We start from the raw sequence: 12,741 nt of genomic DNA, 5'->3' as shown, positions 1-12,741 counted from the left end.
ACCTGCACGGCTGCACGCTGACTGCAGCCTGCCTAAAGGCGAACTCTCACAGCTGCACTGGGCTCTTGCTGGACAGAGAACTTCTGTCCTGCACGTGCAATTGGCTTCTCCCTGTTCCCTCCCCAAGCCCCTGGCAGAGCAGAGCACCAATACCCCACAGTCAGAGTGCTCCAACAGCAACACAGCCGAACCAGAATCACTGGAGCAGTGCTCTGGATGCAGCTCCCACAGCTACCTAGCCCTACACCCATCCGTTCAACTAATCAACGTGCTCTGACAAAGGCACAGAGATGGAGCATTTTGTGGCAAGGAAACGAAGGAGCAGGAGAGCAGCTTCAGCGTGAGCGTAGGGTTTCACTGCCTACAACACTCTAATGAGATAGTTGACTTTCCGTAAGTCACGCTCATCTGGATTTCATTATGAGCTGTGGCTGAGAGCCAAGGCTGAAATGCTCTGGCCCGGGTGCAGGACAATTTCAAAACAAAATGGACTCCAAACATCTGGAGAAATGAAGAAAGTGGGAGCGTACCGTGCAGGACCCAGGCTGCAGCTGAGCCGTGGCACCTCCCCGCCGGCAGGCAGCTGCACGCAGGGCGCCTCAGCACAGCCGTGCTGCTCGGGGAGGCAGAGGCTGCCCTGCGCTTCCAGATGAGGCTGACTGAAAGGGTGCACAGTCAAGCAAGTATTTCAAAATCGTATTTGGCTGAAGTCTGCGCCAGCTTTTTCTCTCATAAAATAACATTCATTTTCTGACAGATTTCACCTCCCCTGCTTATACTACTAACACCACTTTTACTCCCTTTGCTACTCCTAGGGATGTTTGTTTGTTAATGTAGTGGGCGACGGCGACACAAATTACAGAGATCTGTGTCCTCACACCCTGTGCTGTCAGAACAACCACATCATCCATCCCAGACTCCACTGCATCTCCTTTTTCACTTCTAATAGTGACCCTGCTTCTCCCTTCGCCTCCACTCACCTCGAAGTAACTGCCCTATGACAAGCACTGAGATCAGGATGAGGGGATGTAACAGTAATTTTGCAGCAACTCTTAGCAGTTTTCCAAATGTGAATTTTCATGCTGAGTTGTTTTTACTTTAATCTCATTAGTCTCTGATAAAAGAAAACACCAAATCTAACCCATATCTGTGAGGAAGCACTCGCACTGATCCTACCCTGATAACAGTGTCGAACTACAACTATCAAAAACCTATCAAATACACACCCAAGTTTAAGAAAAAATAGTACTATTTCCTACACAGCCGTGTAGATGTGTCTGCTGTGCTTCAGGTAAGGCTCCTGGTCTGCACAGCACTGTGACCAAACACACACAGGTTTCCAATATATCCCATGATGCAGGTTTCACACAAAGAGGATGGGAAAAATAAGACATGAGGTCAGCACATTCCTAGTAAATACAAGACATGCATTACCAAAGAGATACAGTGTTAAGCCTCCCAATCACAAGGCTGAATAAGGAAGCTGTGCAGAACACTGCCAGGCCATACATGAGCACACCACATGTTTCACAAGGGCTGACCTGTATTCTGCTCCCCAGCCCTTGACGAAGCTCATCCGAATCGTGCACATCCTGGTCAGCTGGTACACAGCTTCAAAGCCCTGGTTTACAGACTGAGCCAAGAGAGCTGCAAATTCCTGGTTGTTAAAAATCTTCAAGTTACATCCTGTGCATAAAGAACACGACAAAAACAAGGTGTTAGCCCAGCCACATTAAGAAATCTATTTCTTTATGAGAATGGAAGGAAACTCAACGCTGCTTTCCCATGTCCCCAGACCATGTGACACCATATACAGACTGCTCAATGACAGCACTTCAGAAAGCCTGCTAGGGTTGCCACATTTCCACAGCCCATGGACTGAAAACCACATTATGGGACAGAAGATCACTCACACAGCAAGCTGCCACCTGCGTGACCGGACCTGGGATCCTCACGTGGAACCTCATTTATACTATTTATACTATTTCCATTGTGTTGTAATTTAAAAGCCTGCCTGTGAGTGTAACACTTATTGATAGCAACTGCTACAGAGCCTGAAACAAAGGAATGCATGGGTTAAAAACAGGACTCACTGGTGCTGGATTTATGTGGTGCCTGTCAGCAGAAGTAATGAAGTTCTGAAGTGAAACAGCTCTGGGCAGCCAGAACCCAGTTACCAGGGTTAAGGAGGCTGGTAGCAGAGCTGTAACCATCTCTTAAATTTAAATCTGATGTGCCAAAGAATTTTCCTTTAAAAGTGAAGTGCTCCCCTCGGTGTTTACTCACAGCTGAAAGATTTGTTCAACTGTTCTAGGTGATAAAGGTGAAAAACAATCACGTTATTGTGGTTACAATAACTAAATTAATACCTAACTTTTATGCTTGCTTTCTCCCAGATAACCAGAAACAAGTTAAACCCTGAAACTTGGCATGCCACTGGTGCTCATTTGGGATTACATATGCCAAGTCTGAAAAACAACCAATTGGATTGTGATGAATTGTACTTTTCTAAAATCCCTTCTGAGCCTACTCTCTTGGGCTGGACCCACACTGCCATCTGTTTTGGGCTGAACTGCACACAGCAAAGCATAACCACATTCAATGGCTCAGCAGCTGCAAAAAAAAACCTGCCCATTTTTGTGGCCATAAGAGAGCCCAGCCCAAGGACCACGGGTCTTGTGGAGTATGAAGGGAAGCAGTGCCGGGCACACTGCAGCCTACCAGGGGAAAATAAGAAGGGAGAGAGCAGAGGAAAAGAGCTATGGCAAGGAAAGGAAACAGTTTGATCAGACTGCAAGCTGCTCAGACCTCAGGAGTGATGTGAACAGGTCTCCCTGTGACCGTGCCTGGGAGGAAGTGGTACAACCCGGCCTCGTCAACAGCGGAATGAAGAAACCGCTTCAAAACCAACAAAAATTGAAGATGAATCTGAGAAGGCAGCCAGACTGTGGCAATAGCAGGGAGAGCCGGCGTCCAAGAAATGTGCCTGAGATGGATCTACAGCGGAAATGTGGGCTGTTTATGTTTTCAGATGTTGACTCCAGCCCGGGTGGACTCCTGTGATGTGGCTGGAGAATTAAGTCATGTTTGTAGCACTGGCAGCTGCTCCCTAAGCATCTGAGAAAGGAAAGCCATTTAGATGGGCCAGGACTTGCAGTGTATGGATCTCTCTTCTTAAAAAAGAGGATCTTTATTCAAGTATTTCTAAATGAAAAAGTTACTATTTAAACACATACATACTTTCAAATTAAAAAAGTAGATTTAGTAAGCCTAGCTAAATACTCTTCTGAAAAGCATGTACTCATCCTAGCTCATGCACGTGTCAAACAAAAAATATCTATTTTGCCCAGATACATGCAATAATGGCTCCTCCAACATTTCAGCACACCTTAGAAGTGACATTTCTCTAGAATAAAGTTCACAGAAGAAAAGGCTGTACTACAGAACAGAAACCAGTAACAGCTTAAATCTATTATGGGCTAATCTAAATTCAGAAAAAAATCCTAAATTATCTTCTTTTATATAAAATTATAAGCAAGACTATTAGATAATTACAGCATTAACTGATAAAACACCGTACTGAATACGTGGCAGATTCTGCTGAAAACGTGCAGCACTCTTGTTTCTACTCTTTGTGTTTCTACTCGTGTGCATCCTTACCTGGGGGGATCTTGCAGACTGTTGCTGGGTGCCAGCCGTAGCGCTGGTTGCAGTTGGGAGACTGGACAAAAATGGCACTGTCACTAAGGCACTCAGCAAACACCTCGCCGCCAATGTAGTACAGCCTCACTCCTCTTCCTGAGAAACACAGAGCACAGTTTGGGGTTAGTTCAGAACGTCCATCTGCAACACCTGGAAGGTGAGTGGGGAGAGGCACAGCCGACCTGCGCACCTGACAGAGCTCAGAAAGCAGCTGAACCATGAATGATGGTTCATGATGGGCATGAAAACCAGCTCAGACCTGTGCTCCAGCCCCACTGGGCTGCAGTCTCACCACCTCCCAGCCTGCCTACTCCAAACAGCAATGCCCTGATACCTTCTAGACGAATGTACTGTTGGTTAACATATGGTTTTCAACCTTCTCTCAATCACCACAGCTGCATTTAACTGCTTGTTTATTTACTTCATTACTGATTTGGAATTAAATTATCCAGTGTTTCCAAATAGCTGCCTTTTCCTTGAGACTGTATTTGTATACAAGAACAAGCACACCCTTCCTATAAGAGCTTACACACATCACTGAAATCTCAGTTAATAAACTCAGGAATTTGTATTTGCTGTGGTCTTACACTGCTATTTGAAAATCCTGCATTCATTCTTCCATGCTGCACAAGGAGCCTGCTGAATTTAAGGACTGATTTCTGAATCTTGGCTCGTGTTTGCTGTGTGAGTGTTGTGAGTGCTGTTTTCTTTTTATTTATTTTTCAGTGCTACAAATCAGTTTATAAGTAAGGAAAGATCCTCCTGTAAGAACCTTTACTATCCAGAAAAAGATACATAGGGGAACGGAGTCAGGACAAAGAGTAGGTTCATTTCTGATGGTATCAGAAGAAAACACTGCAAAGCATAAACCATTTTGCCTTTTACTAGAAGTGCACAGATCTAGGATATTCTATTCAGCACCAGCTTAACTGAAAACAAAATTGAGTCTTACCTTGTAGTATCAAGCAAGAAAAGAGAAAACTGGGATGAAAACCAAGTTTCCATTTATAAGAGAACAGTCAGTTAGAAAACAAATTGTGCATGAAGGAAAACGAATACACAAGATGACCTCTAACATCCACCCAAATGAGGTTCTGAAGACTGCGTGCAAAAATTTAAGCTCCATCTCTGTTAAATGCAGTTACTGTAGTGTTTCTCAGTGCCTTTTTAATTGTATTTTTATAAAAGAATACAATTAGTGTTCCTTTAAGGAGGATTAACCCAAATCACCGTGGATACCGCAATCCCACAGCGTCCTAAAATGGACAAGCTGGATGCCATTAGGTAACTAAAATCTGCAGGCAGATCCCCGCCTTCTGCCTTGAAAAACACCAAGGAAAATAAGGAGACAGAAGTTACCGATGTGCCGTCTTGTGAGCTCCACTGCTGCATTTCTGTTCACATTAGAGAGCAGACCAAGGCAGAAGCGTTCAGAATTCGACGGGTCAGTGAAACCATCCACGGTCATGGAGGGCTGCGAGGCGTGGAACGTCTCCCCCACGCGCTGGTTGAGTTCATAGTAGGATATGGAGCACCAGAACGCCGGCTCGCAGTAGGTAACGGGCTGCAGATCTGCACACAAATAAAAAGCAAAATGAGTCACAGGTCCTCAGAGAAGGGGGAATGAGGAAAGCGCCTGTTCTGAAATATTGTTCTGCTTCATTCCTTGGGCTCGCTGGAACCACCAGACCTTAATTACTTGACAGATTTTAATGGAGTGCAGCTAGAAGGTTACATCACCCCTGAAGCTTTTGGCACGTGGAACAATCAAAATAGTCCCAGATGTAAGTCATGGAGTAAATGGGGCGTCACTCCACTATCTTGGAGAAAATCCTAAAAGTGAAGTTAGTTTTTCTATGGAGCATGGGACCACTTCTAGGTAGGCAGTACCCTAAAAACAGAAAAGAAAAGGAGAGAAAAAGAAGAAAGAAAAACTCAGGGCAGACCACAAACCTGCCTTCAGTGCCACTGCTCTCCAGAATCCTAACATTGTGCACTTACAGCAAAGCAGCTAGCAGCAAAACTGCTAGCATCTCTGCAGCTCTTTGCAATACAGTCAAATTGTATAGAACTGCCTTCAAAATAATAAAAAAATTATTTCTTCCAGTCCAACTGATTTCACATTTTGAAAAGAAAAACCATTTTCCCAGCAGGTGATAATGTTTCTTTTACTGGAGTTACAGACTGAGGCAGACTTGGGAAGACAAGAGAAAGGTGGGGCATTCAGATGGCTTTGGGTGATTTAACTGCTCCCCCTGAAACCAAGGAGAGTTATGCTTGTAATTTCAGCAGAGAAAGGCCCAAGCCAAATATTCTTGGAAATGCTGCACTAGATGGTGTTCAGTCCTACTGTAAGTCATGGATCTACTGAGCAGGAACTGTGGAAAGCAGCACAAGCTAATTGATAAGTGCTGTATTTCCCAAATTCAATGCAAGAAACAAAAGCAAGAGAAGATTTCTTTCCATCTGGCGGAGTTTGCATGGAGCAAAACCCCAGCCGTTCTTGCAGCCTCCCCATCTGCTGCTCTGGAAAGGCTGTGGTGAACCTGGGGCTGAAGAGATGGGCTCCATCCCAGCCTGCTCTCACCCAGGAGTGGCTGTGGAGGTTTGAGAGCCATTTCTCATCTGCTACTGCTTTTCTCCGTAAACCTCAGTAAGAGGCTGCAGCAGCCTGACCTCAGCCACAAGATGTGATGGATTCCTCACTGAAGGACATACAGAAATTTTATTTCCAGCTTATTTGCAGCTTGACAGACAGAAACCAACAAACTGTCTTAAAGAAAAGCTTGTCTCTGAACAAATGCAACTGAGGTTTACTGGTGCTGCTTTCTCCCGTGATTTGTAGTCTTATGTTTTGGCATAAGCTGCTACAGAATTGTGTTAGAACTGTCCTGAGTACTCAATTCCTGGGTTTACTGTTTGGGAAAGGTAACAGAATGCAGTTCTGCTAAAACCAAAGAATCTTGAGGGGACACATGGTGGTCAAAATCATGATGCATTACAACCAAGTAAATCCTACCCGAATCATTTCCATACATTTCCAAACCTGACTTTCTACAGCTTTGCTTTCCCAGGTGTCTGCTGAGCACTGCCATGCTGCCCATACCCATACTGCTTGTCCCCACAAGACCACAGTACCACCTGTCCAGATGCAGAACTAAAAGCTTGCTAGGTGCTCTGCACATGCTCTAAGAATAGTTCTAATCCCAGCTGAGGTTAGTGCGTTTGCTAAACGCTGCTCATCAGAAGTTACTGATTTATGTTATCTAACTGCACTAATTGCAGTTACTCCTAACTCCCCCAGAAGCAACAAGATAAATAAGTGTGCTCACTTCCTTTCCCTCTGCGCTGTCTTTTCACTGCTTAGAGAAATAGTGTTTCAACACGGAGTCACAGAGGCTTACGTTACTGATGGATTTGCCCACAGGGCATGTGCTTATTTCACTTACTGCTTTTGCGTCAAGTCTTTTGCAGAGCAAGCACTGACAATGGATTTCCTGTGCACCAAGGGACTGCCTTGCTCCCAAATAAAATGCCTGCAACCTCAGGCCTGGCCCTCAGCCAGCATAAACTCCCTGACTTCATTCCGAGCGTCCACACAGTGCTGGCAGCTCTGCTTTCATTGGGGCTCTCTGTGTTCTTTCCAGTTCCAATTTCAGCGATACAGACGAGATCACTACAACTTCCAGTTACATCTTCGTTTTGACAACTGAAAGTCCAAATCAAAACCAGAATGCTTGCAAAGCCAATGCACAAGCAGAAAGGAGACAAAAAATCCCCAAATGTTACCATGCAACACCTTGTTTTGTCTGTGGATGAAAAGATGAACTGAAAGTCCTCAGGTTCAATCAATTACAGCTTGATATCAAAATACACACAACTGCAGCTCAAACCAACCTTGCTCTTATTGTTCTAGCCAGCTTGCCTCATGCTAGTTTATGGTCTTTGTAATTCTCTGGAATATGGCCATGGGACAAAGTCCAGAGTTCAGCTGACACAAAGTAAACTGTCTTAAAAGCTTCAGGCAGTTCTGTTCAAATAAACCATCAGTTTTAATACTGGGATATTATTTCCTTAGGAGTAAAACTTCAAAAATACATGTTATATTCTTTAAATTTTACATTTCATTTTCTTAGCAAACACAGAGAGAAATCCCCCTTAAGCTTTTGCAGAAGAAAGTGCAGCCCTGAACACTGCAGTGTCCTGCTCATATCTGTCCACAGAACTACGCAGCACAGCAAATGCAACACTATTGCAGGCCACCAGCCAGTTTCTGTCTGACTGGGGAGAGAATCTGCAAGGCTGAGGGAAAGCTCAGCTCTCCCAGCTCACGCAGCCCCTCTCTGGCCTGCAGGGCTGAAGGATCGAAGGGCTGCTGCTGTGAGCAGCTCCTTATCTCAGACACGCTGCCTACGAGGCACAGATGATGACAGATTCTTCATTCGACAGTTGCTGGGGGTTGCTCAGTATGTTCCATTTTATTTATTGTTTTGCAGCTTTCTCACCACAAAAATTGATTATAGAACTATAAAAAGAGACAGAATTCCTAAATTTGTGGGACCTTTCGCCTAAGAGCAGTGAGTATTTGGTTTGCAAAACTCAAAGATATCTTTTAATGCTGCTAAGTTCAATGCTCTTCTGATGTCTGCTCCCTAGACTACAAAGAGATTCCTTGTGGTTAACCAGCCTCACCTGCTCCTATTTAATTCTTTGTCACCAGTCTGCACATTAGGAGTCCTGCAGACCCATCAGCTGAACAGCATGTGTTAGGAGCACTGTCCTGGTTAGAAAGGATATGTGCTGGGGCCTCTTTCCTAGAAACCACTTTTCTCCTTATGTAAGGCAGATGCCACAGACAGCTTGCCAGGTTGGTTTTGTTACATGTAATTGGCCTTTTATTTTTAGGTTGACTAAAAATGCTAGAAATTCACATCAGCTCTTCAGCAGCACACTTGAGCATAACAGATTCAGATAGGGAGAAAAAAGAAAAAGAAAGAAAGAGTTAGCTATGTATTCTTCTCTGAGGTTTTAACAGTTAAAATGAGTAAAAGTTTAGTGGCATTGTGGCAATATATTCCATGCTTTCAAATAAATAAATAAATAGAGAAGAGAGAAAAGAAATCCCCTTCAACAGCCCCAAGACATCCACAAGTCAGCCAATGACTGACAAATTTTGGAGCAGAGTCAAAGTACCCTCTGCCAGGATTAAAAGCATATGTAAACTTTATGGCTATGGTTATTCAAGAGTAATCTCAAGTGGCCTGTGTCTGCTGGCTTAATGAACATGCGGAGAAGTAATCCTGCAGCTAGCCAGAGCTACGAGTGTGTTTTATGAGAGACTGTTGAGAGCAATTTCAAATACAGTGAGAGCTCAGACTGATGAAGATCAGATCTTCCATGCCTGTAGGTATGAAAATGAAGAGCAGAAACTTTGGGAAATAACAGAGGTTCAGGGAGAGCCACAGGACACCTCTAGCAGGATCTCAAAGGCAAAAGGTCCTGTTCAAAAGCTTTCTAGTTCTCCACAAGAGAAGCAGAAAGGAAGGATCCCCAGGCTCCTAAAAGTGTACGGCCCACAAAACGTCTGATTCTCAAAGAGGTCTGTGATATCTCAATATGTGCCTCTCAATATGCTGGTGTTCTTGCCCTCTCTCCATTTATTTGAGCTCTCCAATCACACACCAACCAGCCTCCTCCATTTGCTCAGTTATTAGCAGAAAGAAGCACCAGCAGTGCTCAAAACCTAATCAGATGCACACAACCTCAAGAAATAACATCATCATTAAAAGGTCATGCTCTTAGCTGTAATTACACACAGTTCTCAAGATCACATGCTTACCCAGATTATTGTGTGCCGGAGACATAGGATTTGGTGATAAGTTTGGAGAACCTGAAAATCAAGACATTGTAATTATTAGTATGGCATCTGCACAAAGAAAAACACTTGCACAAAATCTTCTGTGCTGCCCAGGCTTGTTGAGAGGGAAATCCCACTTCTTAGCAAAGTCTCATTTTGTGACATTAGCAACTTCTCTGATGTTGATTACCACTTAAATGAGCTTCCAAATGCTACTGCTTACTATATCAGCTCGCTACATCTGCAATACTGTTGAAAATCTTCACAGAGTTTAATTCACTTAAACTCTACCCATTAATTTTCAAAACTGTGCACGCAGTTGCCTGTTTTATTTTCACATGCAGTTATCAAAACTCCAGGTACCATCACGACAGCCACACTCAAGCCCAGTTAGCTGAGCATTTACTGTACATTGCTAATCACTCTTAACAGTGGAAAACCTACTACTTTGTGTATCAGTGAATCTTTCTGGTATTGGGACAACGGAGTACTGCATCAACCTACACAGCTCTGACCAAATCACTGTGGCAATTTTACCCTCTCGTTCCAATTTTGCTCATAGATTTTGTGCACGTATTTCAGATATCTGCACTTGGATGTCCAGAGCAAGTTCCAGTTTCTGGATGCCACATGGATGCAAGCAGGTGGTACAGCCCATCCATTCTTCCCTCTCACACTGAGTTCAGCTGGTTTCTTCAAAATTTGTTTTTCTATAACAAATGAACTCCGTGACATCTGAGGAAGGGATCTAGCATTCAAACACGAACTGAGAGTATTTATAGCATCTTCCAGACCAATCCACTTTCCCAAAAAACCATACATACATTCCGAATGTCAACCGCATTACCAATGATTACATGCACTGAAATGCATCGTGTCAACAAGCTTATGTTTGATGTAGACAAACAAACCCACACTCCTTTCTGCCATCTGTACAACTGTGGTGCAAGACTGCAAATCAATCATCTCTCTTTCGGAATCCCACGTTTATGCTCTGTGGCTGAAGACACACCGAGAAGCCAGGATAACTGCATGCAGTATTTGCATCGAGAAAGTTCTGCATGTCTCTTTTTATGCAAGTGCCATGCATTAGCATATCCCTCTTGTACGGGATCAGAAAGGCATCAGTCTTTCTAACCAAAGACACATTTTTGCTTCCCAGGCAAAAGTTTTAGGAATTAAGAGTCTGAACTCTGAAGAGTTCTTACTCGCAAGCAGTGACACAGCTCAGTCCAACAGGATGCCTTACACAGTTACCTGCAAAAAGATGGTGTTTAATTTTAACGTGCTGATAAAGGTCACCATGCATACTAAGGCTGCTCAGTCTAAATCTGCTTTAACGCTACTTGTTTTCTTGGCAATGAGTCAGAACCTCGCCTTCACTGGGATACATCCATTAAATAATAAGCCCATTTAAAAATAAATCTGCTAGTGGTCATTTCAAATACAGTTAACTGGACATTTCAGTATGCACAGCAGACAGATAAGCAATCAGAAAAATGCCTCTTTAGAAGGTGCCAACTACTTGCACCATATTCCTGTGCATACAGATGCATGAACACAGTACAATGCAAGCTATTATTAGGTGTGTCTCTGCTGTTTCAGGCTCCTGCTTAGCAGTATCTAACGATGGATGTTAGGGAGAACAGGAACATGCTGTACCTTTCAGCAGCTCTAAAACACACTGTCCTGTGCTTCACATGAGATGTCAGGCTATATTTGCACTCCTACAGGAATAAAATAACTCTCACCACCATCTGATTTTCAGAGCTCCAATGAAAGACTTTAGAAGTTTAGATATGACCTAGAAAACTATAAATGGCAAAAAAAAATTACCTGCATCCATGCTGGGGTTCATCTGGTGGTCACTAGTTTCTCCATCCTCACTCAAATAGCCTGGAGGAGGTGTCTCTAGAATCAAAAAACAATCAAAATCATTGCAACTGGATGAAAAATCTGGAACATTTACTTTGCTATTCACAACAAGCTTTTTTTGTTTAACTATTTTCTTCCTCAGACTGTTAAGAGTAAGAGCAGAGCATACTTGTGAATAACAGAGGAGGGAAAAAACAAAATCAGGATTTTCAGTTCATAAAACTTTAAGCCACGTAGATAAGTTTTCTGTCCAGAGATTGCTCCTTTCCTGGTGTGCAGCTGCACAGTTTGCCTATAGAAATAAGGTGTAAATTGCTTGTAAAAAAGATGCATAAATAGAAAAGCTCAATTCCATCAGAAATTTACACTTTTACTCAAATTAAAATGGCTGAACGGCAGTCAAATCTAAGGGAACATTCAGCTTTAGATACCACAATAAACTGAGTATGCCTACTGAAGGGAAAAGGTGAGTTTGAAGAAAACAAAACTTAAACAGCACTGCTATTGTTCAACATTTACAGCTGTCATCTGCTTTTGTACGCTTCCCATTCCTTTGCTTCATAGCAGTGACAGAAATAAAGACTTGCCACTCATTCAGCACACGCAGATTGTGCAGTGTGACCCTTCTCCACTTGCTCACTAGATGGAGAGATACCATACCTGGGATGTAGTTGCTCTGCGGCTCAATGCCTGCTGGGAAGTTAGTGTTCTCTGGGATAGAGTGACTGTAATCGTCCAGCGGTGGGAACTCAGCTGGGATCTCTGTGTGCCGAGGCACCAGCACTGGGGGTAACACTGCACAAATGGAAAAGAGAGAGAACAGTATTAGCAGCTTTAAAATAAAATGACTGAGACCCTAGAAAATGAAGAGTAACCAGTTTGGAGTACCACCCTTACATACACACAACACCAAAGTTGCTAATTAAGAGACACAATCTGATATTTGCTTCTGAAATAACAGCAGCAGTTAAAGATGCTATTCTTAATGCATCTCAGCTGGGGATGAGGTGTGCGCTTAGCTGAACACACCTAGGCTGTCTGCCTCTTCTAAGGCAAAGAAACAAGCCTTCTCATTATTAAAAAAAAGTTACATCACATGATTCGAAAACGAAGAAATTGCACCTAAAATGAAATGGCAAGGTAGGATTAGCATAAACATTCTGCCTGGCTCTGCAGGTTTGTACCAACATGCAGCAGAACTATCTACAGTTCCAGATGAAAGTCTCAGAGGCAGGAGGAGCGCTCAGAACAGGAAGCTCAGATGTGTTGGAAGCTATTCCTAAACCTACTTGGACTTAACAGTAACA

The 12,741-nt window shown here is 43.4% G+C and overlaps 1 protein-coding gene across 1 annotated transcript in view; it reads right to left on the bottom strand.

Moving 5' to 3' along the window:
* SMAD3 (SMAD family member 3) overlaps nt 1-12,741 on the bottom strand; it is a 65,021-nt gene that overhangs the window by 5,802 nt on the left and 46,478 nt on the right. The window contains exons 3-8 of the mRNA XM_010717600.2: nt 12,095-12,229; nt 11,396-11,470; nt 9,542-9,592; nt 5,062-5,274; nt 3,661-3,798; nt 1,542-1,686 (exon numbers count right to left, since the gene is read on the bottom strand). Coding sequence (XP_010715902.1) covers nt 1,542-1,686; nt 3,661-3,798; nt 5,062-5,274; nt 9,542-9,592; nt 11,396-11,470; nt 12,095-12,229 — 757 coding nt within the window. The remainder of the gene's footprint in view (nt 1-1,541; nt 1,687-3,660; nt 3,799-5,061; nt 5,275-9,541; nt 9,593-11,395; nt 11,471-12,094; nt 12,230-12,741) is intronic.

Source organism: Meleagris gallopavo, chromosome 12, assembly GCF_000146605.3.
Source record: "Meleagris gallopavo isolate NT-WF06-2002-E0010 breed Aviagen turkey brand Nicholas breeding stock chromosome 12, Turkey_5.1, whole genome shotgun sequence".
Classification (NCBI taxonomy): Eukaryota; Metazoa; Chordata; class Aves; order Galliformes; family Phasianidae; genus Meleagris; species Meleagris gallopavo.
The sequence above is the reverse complement of the archived record's forward strand: the minus strand, read 5'-3'. Positions and strand labels throughout refer to the sequence as shown.